The sequence below is a fragment of the Tuber melanosporum genome, assembly GCF_000151645.1.
Source record: "Tuber melanosporum whole genome shotgun sequence assembly, scaffold_70, strain Mel28".
In the NCBI taxonomy this organism is placed as follows: Eukaryota; Fungi; Ascomycota; class Pezizomycetes; order Pezizales; family Tuberaceae; genus Tuber; species Tuber melanosporum.
The window spans coordinates 399,905-415,128 of NW_003299118.1; the positions used below are offsets into that span (position 1 = coordinate 399,905).

At 48.8% G+C, this 15,224-nt stretch overlaps 2 protein-coding genes; both read right to left on the bottom strand.

Moving 5' to 3' along the window:
- Positions 1–3,778: 3,778 nt before the first annotated feature.
- Positions 3,779–6,482, bottom strand: GSTUM_00010555001 (uncharacterized protein). XM_002841380.2 has 6 exons: positions 6,316–6,482; positions 6,106–6,232; positions 5,332–5,983; positions 4,873–5,264; positions 4,319–4,809; positions 3,779–4,211 (listed from the first exon to the last, which is right to left on the bottom strand). Exons 3-6 carry the CDS (start codon positions 5,808–5,810, stop codon positions 4,098–4,100), a joined length of 1,476 nt encoding a protein of 491 aa, XP_002841426.1. The 5' UTR covers positions 5,811–5,983; positions 6,106–6,232; positions 6,316–6,482; the 3' UTR covers positions 3,779–4,097.
- A 4,278-nt stretch (positions 6,483–10,760) lies between these two features.
- On the bottom strand, positions 10,761–14,978 carry GSTUM_00010556001 (uncharacterized protein; the record flags this gene model as incomplete). XM_002841381.2 has 7 exons in its annotated part: positions 10,761–11,851; positions 11,913–12,422; positions 12,471–12,886; positions 12,965–14,027; positions 14,099–14,170; positions 14,238–14,350; positions 14,431–14,978. The coding sequence occupies 7 exons, from the start codon at positions 14,976–14,978 to the stop codon at positions 11,394–11,396; spliced, it is 3,180 nt and encodes a 1,059-aa protein (XP_002841427.1). The 3' UTR covers positions 10,761–11,393.
- Positions 14,979–15,224: the final 246 nt, after the last annotated feature.

Sequence of the window (15,224 nt, forward strand, 5' to 3'; positions counted from 1 at the left end):
GGGAGGAAGCAAGGTACGCGTCCCGCACCAGGACCCGAGTGATTGGATATGAATATATGCAGACCGGTCCCATACTCAGTTCACCTAAGATCTCGGAGCGATATAAGCCCATTCCACAGACCCTCTCCCAGTGGCGAGTATCAGCCAACCTCTTGGGTATGTTCTATCCCCCGCTGGTTCGTCCGTTTGACGAGACTCAGTATCCATCCTAATAAGAAGCCTAGAAAAATAAAAGCAAGGTGAATAATAGGGATGTAAAATCCTAGTGCTTTTATCCGAAGCGCATAATTCCTATGCAGGTCAGCCACTGCTGGATTCTAACACAACCCCTCCCCCCTCAGGCGCCAGAGCGAACGTTATCCAATTGATAGGGAACAGGGAGCGGAGGAGGAGAGCGTCGGCCTGCATTCCACCCTACCGTCTAACCCCCCCAGAACCTCTTTAAACCCCCGAATAACATGGAAGGAATCTCCAGAGGAAATAAACGTTTCAAGAGACAATCTCTTGCATCCAAGACACTATTCGAGTATTGCCGAGCGAAATACATCGCCCCACCCTAGAGCGGCGGAACCGGTGAGGGCAAGGGTGTCGGGGAAATAGAACTCCGAATTCCTCACCCTACCGCGACCGAAGGGACGACAGCACTCCAAGATCTCCATATCTCTAAGGTGAAGCCTACTACTACTCGAGCCAGCAGAGCCAAAGAAGAGGAGCCTTGAAACAGTATTGCATGCCGCCCTAGTGATTCAGTTACGTGGGCAAGATGTTAGCGAAGGTTAAAGAGGTTTTTTTTACCCTATTACCAGCCAGAAGCCGATTCGGACTCCGTCCTAAAGCAGCATATTTCCGCTCAGTCACTATCAGACATTAGCAAAAGTCATCCATTCTTCACATAGACTCAGCACCCTCCGCTCTCTCACACGCCCTCGGCTCTTCCGGAGGTGCGGCCCTTGTTCGAGCGAACGCTGTCGACAACTTATGGTTCCAACACACCAGTGTCTTAAACACTTCCAATCGAACTCCAGTTTCTGCAATTGGCATGGTCCGCCGATCGGCCAGGTAAGATTCCGGTCGACCGACCCCCCCTAATTATAAAGTCTGAAAAAGCCCACTATTGTCAACCGAGCTATCCTACGAAAAATTCTCCAAGTAACGGACAAACTCAGTCAAGGAAATGGCTCTCCTACTCCCTGTCCGTTATCGTGATCCCACAGCTAATACATGTTATAGGTATGGAGAAACACCTACCCACTAGCATCGACTCATGTTTCTCGTAGCCTTCCGTGCCAGTATCCCCCCAATCCGGTGTTATTGCGAGGGTACTGCGTTGGAGAGTATGCTTGTGGGAACCCGTTACGGAACTATCCTACCTTCCGAACTGAATTTTAGAAAGGCTTCAGTATTCCCCGTGAACTTATACTCCTACAACACCTTCGCGGGAAATCCAAAATCGAGGGAAACCTGAAACCGAGGGAGACGAAATAGTAGAGGTGAAAAAAAAATTCCTCTTAACCGATGAATAACCTATAAGCCAAAAGCGAAAAAAAGAACGTGGAAATATCTGAGCAAGTCAGCCTTGAGAAATCAAAAATCCAACAGAACCTTTAGGGACTCAGCTTGGCGAAACCAGCAGGTGCCGAGTGATCCTTGGTGAACAACTCTAGAGCGGGATCCACGGCAAAGGGAGTTCGGCTGTATGCTGAAAGTGCTCCGGGAGAATTCGCATAATACTAGGTACCGATCCTAATCGCTCCACGAGAAGCCAGCTGCCCCGATATCGTGGCCCCCCCCCTCCGACTGAGGACACATAGGTAACCCCCAAAAGCTAAGCCATCTCAAGGAATACCCAAAGTTACGGGGAGACTCATCATCCCGAACCATCTGCACAGAGTATCAAGTTGACCGTCCTGATGGGAGAAACACCTAAGAATCTTATATCATATAAGAGTTCCTCGTTCAGCCTTTCCCACGAGTGATCATCCATGCACCACCTATGCTGTCAGACATAAATAACCAGACGTTAAGGGGGGGGTGGGGGGGCATGACCGTTGGTATTCCACCTAAGAAATCAGGTTAGGGGGTTGACTTTATCAGTAGTTTGACCGCTCCTTCGAGCTGAGTCCCGACAACGGAAAGTCTAAAGGCGCAAAAAAAATCCTTTGTGCAACACTCCAGCCTTCAAAACAATCACGAATCAATCAAATAAGCTGGCCGAAGGGGCCAATAAGACGCTCCTTTTTAACTCCAGAGGGAAAAGTTACCGGTAGTTATCATTTACAAAGTCGAAATTCGCTGTGATAGTCAGTGTGGGCGTCACAACCGTCAATCCTCCACCAGGAATGGGAAAACCAATAAAAGGGGAATTAAATGCCTCGATGGACATCCCTGAGCTGTTGTGTTGAGTAGCTACTGGAAGCTTCCAGCCTACCAGAAAAAGCCATTTCTAAAGGGTAGGTAGGGGGGATGGATGGAAAGGGAGTGAGTGCAAGGGGGGAGGGGAACGTCTATCATATCTTCGTTGAGATCGATCGCTCTGGCCATTTGTCGCTTTTTCACCATCCCCGTTCCGCAGATTAACCCTTGGAAATCCTTGGAAATCCTTTGTTATAGCATTGACAACACATTACTCCTGCATCGAAACAGAAGATTGATTGCAGGAGGAGTGGGAGCGAAAGAGCTCCGTGGCACGCAGCACCAGAACCCTCCCTTCGTATAGCGCCTCCAACTACGGCCATGCCACGACTCCCTCACAGAACGCCAAGTTCCCTAGATGGAATCCTCAGGGTACAGCATGGAATATCGACAGCCAGTCTGCCGATATTCCCCCCCTTTTCTTTTTTCCGTTCCCTCCCCCCCCCCCCGCCCCACTCCTTTATGCCCACAGCCCACTCAAAATGAAGGGTTTCCAGGGATGTTAACAGCACCGCAGCACAACTCGACAGGTCTAATTAGCAATAATTTCTGGATCGTGAACAGACAGCGAGTAGAGTATCCTAATATCTGATAGCTAACCCATCTTCCTCCCCGCTCCGGAAGCATACCTTTATAGCAGAAAAGCTATATTCGGAGATGACGGGTGATCCAGTATGATCCTGATAGACTCTCACCAACTAAAACCGAAATTAATCTCCAGCAGGAGCCATAGCGAGCACATACACCCTCTAACGTCGCTCGAGTGGCCATGTCATCGCGCTGCAAATGGTTCCCAACAACATATATCCGAACACCCCCACTTTTTCTTTTTTTCCAAAATACAGCCTCTCTCTCTCTCCCTCCCTCACCAAAGGATAACGGTGTTGAAAACCAGACTCTTCCAAAGGACAACGGCCTATCATGATTAAACTTTAGCACAGGGTATACCAGATCGGAGATTTATGAAGGGTAGTTGAGGAGGTAGGATGTATTGGCTCTGAGGCCAGCACTTCTTTCGTGGCCTCTTCCGTGGGGTTGACTGAGCTCCAAAACACAGAACATTATACCCTCCGGTACAATAGATGCAGTAGGTCATGAGTCACATGGGACGAAAGGAATCCTGTTTTTTTCTTTCCATTTTTCGCCGCCTGCTTGCGTCCAAACATCAAGAAACATAGCTCCCAAAGCCCAGTCTCCGAAGAGCCTCATGGGATGGGCTCAAGGGGGGGAGAGCCCGGTCCCGCAAGGCAGATACAAGAGCGCAGTACAAAATAATGACCTGTTCAGTTCTCGACAGCACATTCACAATGTTTTGAATGCGCAGTAAGTGTAATAGGCCCGTATTGAGCTGCATATGCTCATAGACTTCGCGTGATTTTGGTTGGGGCGGACCTTGCCAGTATTGTCCCTTTTTTTCCCCTCTATTTTTATTCACGGATCCCTCTATTTACTTCATTGGTCGTTTAACACAACTTACACAGAGATTCGGTGAAAAGAAACAAAATCGAAGACCTAGAATAACTGCTAGTTCTACCATATCTCCACTCCAAATGTCCCAGAAATGCCTAACCCCCCTGCCTGCACCAAAAGCCAGTCCCAAAAACCAGAAATCCCGCTGAAAAAGAAAAGAAAGAAAAGAAACATCCTCATGATTCATGAACTAACTCAAACACCTTCTCGGACCCTCATGCTCCTCCCGTTTTGGGGTTTCGTTCATGGAACTGATCCGGGGTGGACACATTCCTAGGGATTGCGGCCGGATTAAACACATTGGGCTGGGATTCGTCGTTCCGTGTGCCCTAGCTAATGCATCAGTAAGAGCCGTAAAAACTCAACTAGGGGAGGTGATCTGGGAGCGGTGTGCCAAACGACACGTATGAAATGGGGATATGTTAACTGAACTTACCGATTGGTAGTGATAATCATCTTGTTTGAACCCTTGATTTGAGTACAGCACTTGCTGTCTGTGTCCACCAGTTCTAGTCGCAGGCCAAGCAGGATAGTCTTGTCTGGGTGCCTCCCACGCGGTACGATGAGGAGCAGTTGTGACATGCTGGAGCACGTTTGGATCGATGTTGTCTGATTGCTCAAGCTGTGCCATGTATTCTCTGGCGTAGATTGAGGTGGGGCCATACAATGGTTGGCCCGCATCTGTGTTTATGTACCCCCTCCCGTCCCCTGGAGGTATCATTGGTGCTTCCTGTGGGCCTTGGTAGGGCGCCGGGGACTGGTAAGGAGCGGGGCCTGCAAGTGGGCTTCTTCTGGCTGTGGCTCCAGTCTCCGTAGGGGTTGGAAAGGCTGAGGGCACTCTGTGGGAGAAATAGTCACTCCTAGGCAGACCTGATGGGTAAGACTGAGTGTAAGGTGGACTTTGCTGCGGCGTAAATATCTGAGATGCTGAACAGATCAAGTTAGTCCCAAACCTTGCTGCGCGATCGTGGGCTAGAAAACAAAACTTACAAACTTGTGGGTGAGTTCCAAATGGAGGTGTAGACCCATGGATGGGTGGCCGCGTCTCGGGAGGCTCGGTTTCATTTTGATTTTGGGTCCGTCTCCTTCTGCTAGGAAGCATTCCGTTATGCGTCTCGATAGTGTTGACGGCCTTCTCAACTTGCTCTTGGGTAGTCTGAATAGCCCACAGAGCTGCATAAGTCTCTTTTCGATAGTAGAATGCATCATCGGCTTCCATCGCCCTGTTTGGACACTGTCGACTATGGCCTCGTGTTTGCTGAGAGCTAGTCTGATCAACGCCCTTCAGATGCCGAGTGTAAAGGGACTTCCTTGTATAGACCCTTTTGCAAGTCTCGCACTGAAAGGGGGAGAAGGACATATGTTTCTCAATCAAATGTGCTCTGCAACAACCATCAAGGTCAACACAGGGGTCTCTCTCTCTCGTACGGGGCAAATATTCAAACAAACCTCATATCAGAAGGAAGCTTGAACGAGCGTCCACAGGTAGAACCCCCCGTCTTGAACGAGCAGATAAATCCCCCGTGAGGGCCTGCGGCAGATGGCGTAACGGTATGTTGGTTTCCTGCCTTCGACTTTCTACTAAAAGGACGAGGCCGATTGGAAGTCGGGTGGCCCTGAGAGATCGACCTTGCCTCAGGCTCAGCAGCTGCACCGGAATCGTCCTGTTCGGAGGCACCAGAGTACGGAGAGCTACCGTTGCTCCCCGCAGTCTCGGAGAAGCCTTCCCTGTTGCTTGATGTCTCGGTGAAATTTCCCGCGCTAGATGGGGACGTCGCGCCAGCACTCGTACCCCGAGGAGCCAACGAAGGTATAGACCAACTAGAATTTTCACGGTCTGAATGCTCCCATTCCCGGGCTGAGGGCGGTGGCGAGTCGCCGCTCTCATAGCCATGACTGTGGATGCTTCCACTCGAATACGCAGACATGGGAGAAGCACTTTCGGAACTGTTCAATTGACCGTGTAAATCTCCTGGGGGGGGTAATTCGAGAGATGTGGCTCTAGATATAAAAACTCCCCCTTCAAGTCCCGCTTGGGAAGCTAGGTGTGGGCGCTGGGACGGGAGTACATGCTCCCAAGGGGAATCATGTTGAGTAGGCACTACATAATTCGTTCTCAGAGACAACAACCCAAACCCAAAACCCAACCCCAGTAAAAAAAAAAAATATGGGAATAAAAAGTAGATGGGGAAGGAAGTTAGAAAAATAAAATAAGAAACTCACGTGGCATTCTTTGACCTCTTGCGTCCCGATGATCGGACATGCTAACACTCTGACGATTCATTCTCCCACCCTTCTCACCGAATAAGAGTGACGGCAGGTATAGTCAGGGTTGCAGAAATATTTTGGACTACCGGGAATGAGGGCAAGGGAGAAAGTGTCAGTAATGTCATATTATATGGGGGCTAGTCGGGGTACCGCAGTCTATCATACCAAGGTTGTCTTCGGCGGGCTGTAAGGTTGAAGCGGGCAAGATATGCTATGGTGCGGCAGGGTAGTGTACCGGTACGAACTGGTATGGTACAGCTCCGTGCAAAAGGAAAACCCTTCAATAATGTACCAGCAGAAGAAGCAAATCGTGGGTATTTCCAAGCTTCCCAGTTATGGTAGGTAAGAAGTGAAATAAATAAATAAATAAAAAAGAACAATTCTGGGGAAATGGTTCGAGATATATGTATCAGATAACTCCAGAGAGCTTCCCAACGAAACTATAAGATAAGATATGGCATAAACGAGAACGCTGTCAGTTAAATTAGAGCAGATAGAGGTAGAACAAAGCAAATGGAAATTTAATCGTTTTCCTCGTTCCAGAGGCTGGAGAAGGCTCTATACAACTCCGTCGCAGAGCCTCAAAATGGTGTGCTTCTACATACTATTGGTTGATAGATTGTGAAACGATGCTAGTAAGTAAGCTGCTACCGATTCACGCGGCATGGGTTCTAAATAATTAAATTGTGAGCCCAACTTACCTCTCCACCCCCCCTCTCCCTTTTTTTTCCTCCCCCTCTCCCTTCCTTTCTTTTCTTTTCTTTTAATTTCCTTTTTTCCCCTCGCAGCGCGGAGCCTCAAAATGCGCGGCTAAAGGTGCTTTCGGTATGAGGCGATGTTTGGGAAGAGTATTCACCTGCACATTTGTGGAAAGGGTGTGACCAATTGGGGGTTATTCGGTACCCAGTCTAGGAACGACCAAGCATTAATATGTTGTTCCTCCGATGCGGGATGAACATTCGCATGGCTTGCAGCACTTTTGTGGTAGCCAGTTATATATATATATATATATATTCGGAGTGGAAAGAACAATGCCGTACCCTACAACAAAGTCCAAAAAGTTACCAAGGATGCCACATGTTTTTAACATCCTTCCCATGTCTTTTTTTTGTTTTTTCTTTGGTTTGTTTGTTTTTTTTTCCCACTTTCCCTTCCACCTCTTACCTACCATCAGCATAGCGGCGTCATGGATCGGACGGTACGATATTCGCGGGTTACCTTGAATCAAACCAAATCCCGTAAACCAATCCTTTGGGATCGAACATTCCCAGTATCGTCACAATACCCCATATCCACATCACTGCCGCTACCCCTACTGGTCTCATCCCCCCCGTTCGCAATCGTTCCACCATATCAGACGCCGCTTCTGAAAGAGGTTGGTACATACAACCATGTAAAACACCTCCATCGGATCATAAATAATAGGGTTAAGACTCATGAATTGGTAACCGCTCCATGCACCCGATTGAGCCCACGCCCCTTCTCCATCTGCATGTTACCGAAGTAAAAGTCATGGCTATGACCAAGCCAAGCGGGGTGGAAGGAGAGGGGGGAGGGGAGGTGGGGAGGTGGGGAGGTGGGGAGGTGGGGACCAGGCAAGGCCAAAGGTTGCAGCTGCAGCCAAACTCCAGTCACCAGTTCAGCAGAGCCTCAAAACATGATACGGAAGATGGCCAAACGGATCAATTTAGAAGCTTCTGCACAGTTCTCCCTGGGGTGCCATGTACACGCAGCACTCGGGTATGTACTCAGTACAGTCGAAGTAGCTGAGCAAAACACGGATGTTCAAACAAGCTTATCCACCCACGGCTATCCCCCCAGCAACCCGGGAGAAGCGTAATCACTTTTTCCCAGAGTACGAGTACAGTAGGGGTACAAGTACTACAAGTAGGTACAAGTATCGGGGAGATGTTTTCCATTAAAGACAGGGATTATTCTTCAGGTTAACCCAAATTAACCGTTAACACTCTTACTGGTAACCTGTGCAGCAATAACAACCAAACTAGTCGTAACCCACAGTAACGAATATAGCGATCCCTGAGGTGCGCACAGCGCACTGGTGGGCTATTCATCCCGGTTTCGGTTATCCAAGAACTGGACATTTGCCCCCATTCAGTTAGCTTCGCCATGCTGAAGCAACCCAATCAAAGCGTGAAAGCTCCCGAAAGAGAGTATCCGGCCAGTTGCGTCAACGTCAAAAGTGCCGCCCGGTAGGAGATCCTTTTTTGCAAAAAGACCCAGAAAACAAGCTTACTACTCTCACCACGTCGATCAAGTTCCCGGAGCTTATTGAATGGAACAAGCTATGCTACCCGATGAAGGGGAGCGGGGAGGGAGGGGGGGAAGCGGAGGGATGGGTGGCGGGGGGAAGGAAATATTATCATAATCAAGGGTGCAATTTTTAGATCTCTAGGTAGACACCAGAAAGAGATACGATAATAATCCACCATACATACGGCATCTTATCATAGCCTCCCCACGTATGTCTATTCCCATAAGCACGCGCTAAACAAAGTGCGAGGGTTGAATTATGTAAGTTGTTGAATTTTAACCTTAACCAAGGATCTACAATAGCACAAGTTAACCGCCCCCAGCGTCTACCCGTACCTAAAGCAGCAACTCACCGATCCACCCCCCTCGAGCCATCCGCCATTAAACTAAGCAGCATACGGGCAAATAGCGATCACAAAATCTACCAAATAGCTTCCATTGGTCTCTCTTTCTCTCCCTCTCCCTCTTTCCCTCTACCCACGGCGCGGGAGAAGAAGAAGAAGAAAAAAAAACCCTCTTTTAGCCATCTACATGAGCACTCCTTACCCCTCCTTATGATTCATCCAGACAGGGCCTCAATGACTCAACGAACAAGATCAGTAGGCAGGTGGTGAGGTCCCCTCAAGGAGTAGAATTAGACGGTTCGCTCCCTCTCCAATCCCCAACCACCCGAGTGATAAAACATGAACCGCAAAATCCGCGTTTGCCCGCCGCCGCAAAAAAAAAAAACTCGGTAACAGTCAAATCAAGATTAAAAGCACAGAAACACTGAAACGTTCAAAAAAAAAAAGGAGCAACCGAAACAAAACCTTTCCCCCCCACCCCTCTCTCTCTACCTTACCATCGAGTCAACCCGTGCATCCCCGGATTCCGAACCCGCACATACCGCATAACCTTATCTAAATCACAGCGCCTCTAGAATCGAGCATTACCAAAATAAGATCAAGAGGGGAAGGGGGGGGGGGGAATAAGTTCAAAAGAAAAAAAACGTTAACCCATACATAATAAATACATCCACTCCCAGCCAAAGGTATAATTGTACGGTACTTGTACTCACCCATACAAATTACCATCATACCGATCCCGGGTCCGGTCCTGATCGAACCGAATGGCGCCGCACAAAAATTATGTCATTATTATTATTCCCGGCAACTTTTCAGATGGGATGGGACCGAGTTTGTGAGTTGTTCGAAAGAAAAAAAAAAAAAAAAAAAAAAAATCCGAAGTTGTAGTAGTAGTAGCCCATAAGTTACCGGTTTCTCTAGAAGCGCATCTAATGCGATAGATTTTCGAGGGGGGGGGGAATCCCCTCAAGGTGACGGTACAGTACAGGCACAGCACAGTTGTTAAAGCGTATAGCGCTATGCGGGAGGTTTAAGCTTAATATTGGCCCGGCGGGAAAGAAGAGGAGAAGAAGAAAAGAAAAGAAGGGAAAAAATTTTTATGCACTACCTCTTACAGTACAGTACACCACCATTCCCCTCAGGAACCGATATAGAGTCACCACAACCAAACATGCCAAGTTGGCCTATTTATGGGAGTGTAAGAAGAGGGGAAGAGAGAGGGGAAGAGGAGGGGAGATCTGCGGTACTGTACCTGCCGATATCAGAGAAGTTTCGAGTGAGCTGTGATGATGATGATGTGGATGCCGCCAATTCTTGACTATCATACTAAATTACGATACTGCATCCATCCATCCACACTAACTTGCCAACTCGTACTCGAGTAGACTTGACAAAGAAAAAAAAATTTAGTCAACAGACCGGTTTCGAAAGACGGGTTTTTCGTTCGATCGGTTTCCTATGTATGTAGTAGATCTTTCACACCGGCCGGTCCAAGAGGAATACTATACATCTCTCCCTTCGATGTGAGTCGTTATCCTTTTTTTTAATCATGATATTGTATGATATGATTTACCTTTCCATCTGATGAAGTATGATACTAGGACAAGAAAGGATTCGTTCGATGCTTTTTTCATACCAAAAGTGCCCACCCTCTCTCCCGCCGCGCAATGTCTGTAAAGAATCTGGGCAAAATCTGTCCAAGAATATTCACAGGATCCTGTAAAGTCGTGGGGAGAAAGGCTGTTCAAGTATACGTATTGGTTGTCCTGTACAGTACAGTACAAGTACTTTTTTCACAGGGGGGCTGTTGCAACCATGAACAACAAGGACAGCTTTGATCGCTTACGCTTCTTTCTGGTTTTCAAAAGTTGGAAATGATACCGTAGTCATTCCCTACCTGATGGAAAATTTTGAAAGCGTTCTCATATGAGCAGCGTTGACAATTATCCGTTTTTACCATGCACATTTGGATCAGGCACAATCAATAATCATCTTGGGTAGGTCATCCCTTTTTTTCTTTTTTTCTTTTTTTCTTTTTCTTCTTCTACCCCATTGGTAATCACCACCCACGTTCCCACCAGTCAACCAACCCCCCCAAAAGATATCGAGCAATGCGACGCCTCCAGGATACTAATTTGTCACCTTCCCCCGAAGTCCCGTCCGCAAAAAAAACATCGATATAACTTAGGGGAGTGAGAGGAGTGAATAAAAAAAAAAAGGAGAAAGAGAAAAATAAAAATAAAATAAAATAAAAACTACTCGCGCAACATAAAACACATTCTTTTTTTGTTTTTAGGATCGGAGGGAGAGAAAAAAAAGGAAGGAAATAGGATGGAATGAATGCACATGAATGTGATTCACGAAAAGAAAAAAGGGAGAAAGGAAAACAAAAAAAAAAAAAAACCAACTTTTGGGTACGACGTGATATAAAACTTTTTCCAACCTTAAACCCCAACAACGCCACTAATCAAAAGGAGTACATGCAAAAGAGAAGAGAGCACATCGTTCTTTGCGCAAAACACACCAGAGACCGCCGACCCAAGCATCGTTAACCGGAAAAAAAAGAAGGAAAAAGGAAACCAACTCCCCCTGTCAAAAGATACAAGAGAAAATGGAAGAAGGAAAATCTCAAAAACCTCCTCCTTCTCCCTCTCCATCTTGACCGCTTTCCATCCACCAATTGGCATTTGCGAAATCAAAGCTGGACTGCATATCGGATGGATCGCCGCCAACAGACCAGAGACCCTCGTTGTTCCAGTGAGCCAAGACATTACCAAAGTTGTCACGCACTCTACGAGTACTGGGTCCAGCTTGGGGTTGTGGCATACCGGAGCCTACCGGGTCAGAAGCCATGGCAGGCCGGGGCCCAAGAGCGGGCACGCCATCCAGAACGAGATCCTGGGGAGCCGCCCCGGGCCGTGCCGAGTCGTGTAACGACAAGGTGTCAGCGGTAGTGAGCGACGGCAGGGCTAGGTTGTCGTCTCTAACCGGGAAATTCGCCGGGCCTTGGAACAACTCCCGAGACGCATAATAATTAAGCGGGACCTCGCTTTGGCCAGCGGGCTGCGCTACATACGAGTATGAGTCTACTAGGGCGATGTTAGCTAGTGCTTGTACGAATGGATAAGGATCGGTTTTTGTTCATACCTCTAGTGTGGGAAGCAACAGGCCCGCTCCCACCGTCCGGCAGCCTTGGCGCAAGCTTCGCTATGTGATGCATACCGCCAAAGATCCTCTCTACATCTAGCAGAACATGGTTGAACTGCTGAGCGGTTTTCGGCGAAGTTCCATGACGAGCCTTCAGATCCTCGAGTAAAGTCCTACGGAAATCCTCAAACTTCCCATGGGTATGCTCCTCAACTGCTTCCCAAGGGATCATATTTCCGGCGCTTGAAAAGAGAGGCTGCTGGAAGCTAGGGAAGTTGTCGCGGTCGGGGGCAGGAGAAGGGAGACCTTCGTTTTCACCGAACAGGCCAGACCAGCGAGTCTTGGAAGGATCAAGCGAGTGGCCTTCATCACTCATCGGGGCAAGTTCAGGGGTATCGGGAATTGTTGGAGCCCCATTGCTGAGCATGCTCTGGCTGGCTTTGAAAGGAGTGGGAGGAATAGGGTTCTCCCGGTGATTTTCCTCAACAGCAACCGCGGAACCAGGATCGCCTGTAAAGGTTAGATGCCGAGCATATAAAAAGAGATACCGCCACTTACCGGTATGTCTACCCCGATACTCTGCATTTTCTTCGGGAGCCTCACGGCCGCCATAGCCTCCTTGGGCTCCAAGATCCTCATCGTCTTCTTCATCCTCAAATTCTTCTTCCTCTTCCTCGCCCTCGCTCTCGAAATCAGCTCCATCAGGGCTCACCATGAGCTCAGTTACCGGGTCGTCGGGTTCCTCCCTGAAACAGATTTCATATATTTGGTCCCAATTTAGGTTCCTGGTTCCCAAGGCCTCATTCTTCCTGCGGAGTTTAGAATCCGTAGTCCGCAGGATTGGTTCCAGTTCAGCCTGACCGACATGGGCAGTTTTCTGATGCCTTTTAACCTGAAACTTGTCGCCCGCGTGAAACTTACAGTTCTCAAAAGGGCAACGAAGATGCAGGAAATGAGCTCTCCTAAGGTGTTCTCTGTACAAGTTTGTGTGGGTTAGAAACAGTTGCTTTTGGAATCAAAGAAATGAACACGTCGAAGAATAGGGAACGTACTTGAGTTTACTGAGGTTTTTCTTCCGATTGATGCAAGACTTTTTCTTACAATTCAGCCGGTATCTCACCCAGTACGGGCAGTGGACACCCCCGTCCTCGGAGCCAGGGGGCGGCGGGTCACCACCGACAGGTGGCCCTTCTCTCCTCCCCCTCCCCTTGCCCTTGCGATCATCACCATCACCATCATTCGCCCGCTTTCTACCATGTGAGGGCTGAGTAGACTTCGATTGTTGTAAATGAGCTCTCGACCCGGACCCTTGTCGAGCCTGTGTGCTGCTGCTACTCCCGCTCCCCCCACCATCACAGGGTTGGATCTCGCTGGCAGCTTTGCGTAGAACGGGCCCACTCTCAACCTCAAGCTCGGTTATGCGAGGCGATGGGCAAGGCAGTCGCAACGCCAAAGGTTTGTTGTATGCGAAGCTATAGCTGTCACGAAACATGGATGCATCACCCGTCTTGAATGCCCAGTCAAATGCTAGAATCTGCCACTTGTTTTGCGCAGAGTGGAGCGATGAGCTCAATGTCTGCGAGATCCCGGTACGTGCATGAAGAACGTCAAGATCCCATGTCATTATTTTTCCGAGAACTTCGTCGGGAAGCCCGCGTGGTGCGATGGGCTGAGATATTAACTGGCGACTGATAGAGCCTGTGGGTGCTGCTAGCACCGAAGCCAGGCATGGGTCAGCACGCTTGATCTCAGTATCTTTCTCATGAAACACGCCAACACTCTTTGGCAATGGCGGGGGCTCGGATGGCGGCTCTTGCACCTCAGGAGCACTGGTCCCGCCGGCCGGAGTGGTAAAGGGCCCTTTTTCTAATACCCGAAGACCGTCATGTTCTGGCAAGGGACCATCGTCAACCGGGCGAGGTACTCTCTCAACAGAGCGAGATGGAAGCTCGCGTTGGACGATGTACGGTTTTAGGGTGCTGTAGAAGTGTAGGAAGTCGCTTTCCATGACCGATTTTCGTGAAACCTTTCTTACCTCCACCTCATGAGTAGGCCTAAGAGTAGGGACAGAAGACGAGGCAAGGGTGAGAGTAGGACTGGGAGCAACCTCAACATCTTTTTCATTATATCAGTAACCAGGACTCATGAACTGCCCCTCCTTCAATCCCTCCTAGGGCCCAACTTACAATTTTCGGGAGCAGCATCATAAGTATCTGTTCCCTCTGTTGTGTTTGTGCCGAGTGACATATTGTGTCGCTCTACCAAACAGTCAAATGTCAGCTCGGTTATTCTTCCAAGAAAGGTGGCGAAATTAGGTGGCTTTACCCTCAGTAGAAGCAGAATCCCTACTAAGCGTCCCTTGATCTCTCTCAGGACCCTTCGACCCAGGTATAACCGTGGTTGTGGTGTAGTTGGGGGGGCGACAGGTGCAGTACGGCCTAAGAGAAAAGGCAGGGTTAGGTTTCGCATGATCGAGGCGGCGGTACAGAAACCAAAGTTAAGCGAAAGAAGAACTCACAAATCAGACAGCCCGCGCGAAAAGGTATGATTAGAACAACCTTTTTCCCCAGTAAACCCCGCAGGGCATACGGAAGACCCATTAATATTTGAAGCTCCGCTAACAAGTTTCCCCTTCCTAAAAGGCAACCCATCACTTTCGAGGCGGCTAGGCGCACCTTTGCCTACCGACTTGAGGAAGGTAGAAAGATAGCTCAGGCGCCCGCTAATAGTGATCCTGACGGGAACAAAGAGTTGTTGGGATTTCTCCTTTCCAGTTGGTGCTGCACATGCGCTCGAAACCGCGCCGGGCTCAACGGGAACCACGGTCTGCGCCCAAGAAGCTTTTGTTGGCGTTGTAGAGGGGCAAAGCACCGAAACCGAGCTCTCAATAGCTTTAGGCGAGGTGCGAATACACTGTTTGTCTCTCCTGATAACGGAGAAAAGTCGAGCACGTAGCCGAAGGGTGATGGTAAAGCGATGGGGGATGGCTGCCTGCAGCGAGTAGTCCCCAGGCGAAGACCTCATCATCTGTAATTCTGGCAGGCGGCAGGTGTAGAAGGGGAACATGCGGCAGGAGAAGTTGAAAGGACGAACGCGAACGAAGCGTTCAAGTAGCGAAATCTAGGTTGCAGTCCAGTGTATCGGTGCTTCGAGTGCTAGAATTGAGTTAATATTCGCTCGTCCTAGCACTCGCGCGGTACTCGCGATAGAAGAGATAAAAGGGAAACGTGAGTAAATGAAGGGAACGAAAACGTTAAAAGGCCAACAATAGACAAGGTGGGAGCAGAAAGAGCCACTCTTGTCCGTCAAGAA

Excerpts from the sequence above, each read along its gene's own strand:
- GSTUM_00010555001 (XM_002841380.2), bottom strand. The coding sequence starts at position 5,810 with ATGTCTGCGTATTCGAGTGGAAGCATCCACAGTCATGGCTATGAGAGC. Across the intron at positions 4,810-4,872 it reads TGGAACTCACCCACAAGTTT|CATCTCAGATATTTACGCCG; the intron begins GTAAGTTTTGTT and ends TGATCTGTTCAG. Across the intron at positions 4,212-4,318 it reads ATGATTATCACTACCAATCG|GGCACACGGAACGACGAATC; the intron begins GTAAGTTCAGTT and ends TGCATTAGCTAG.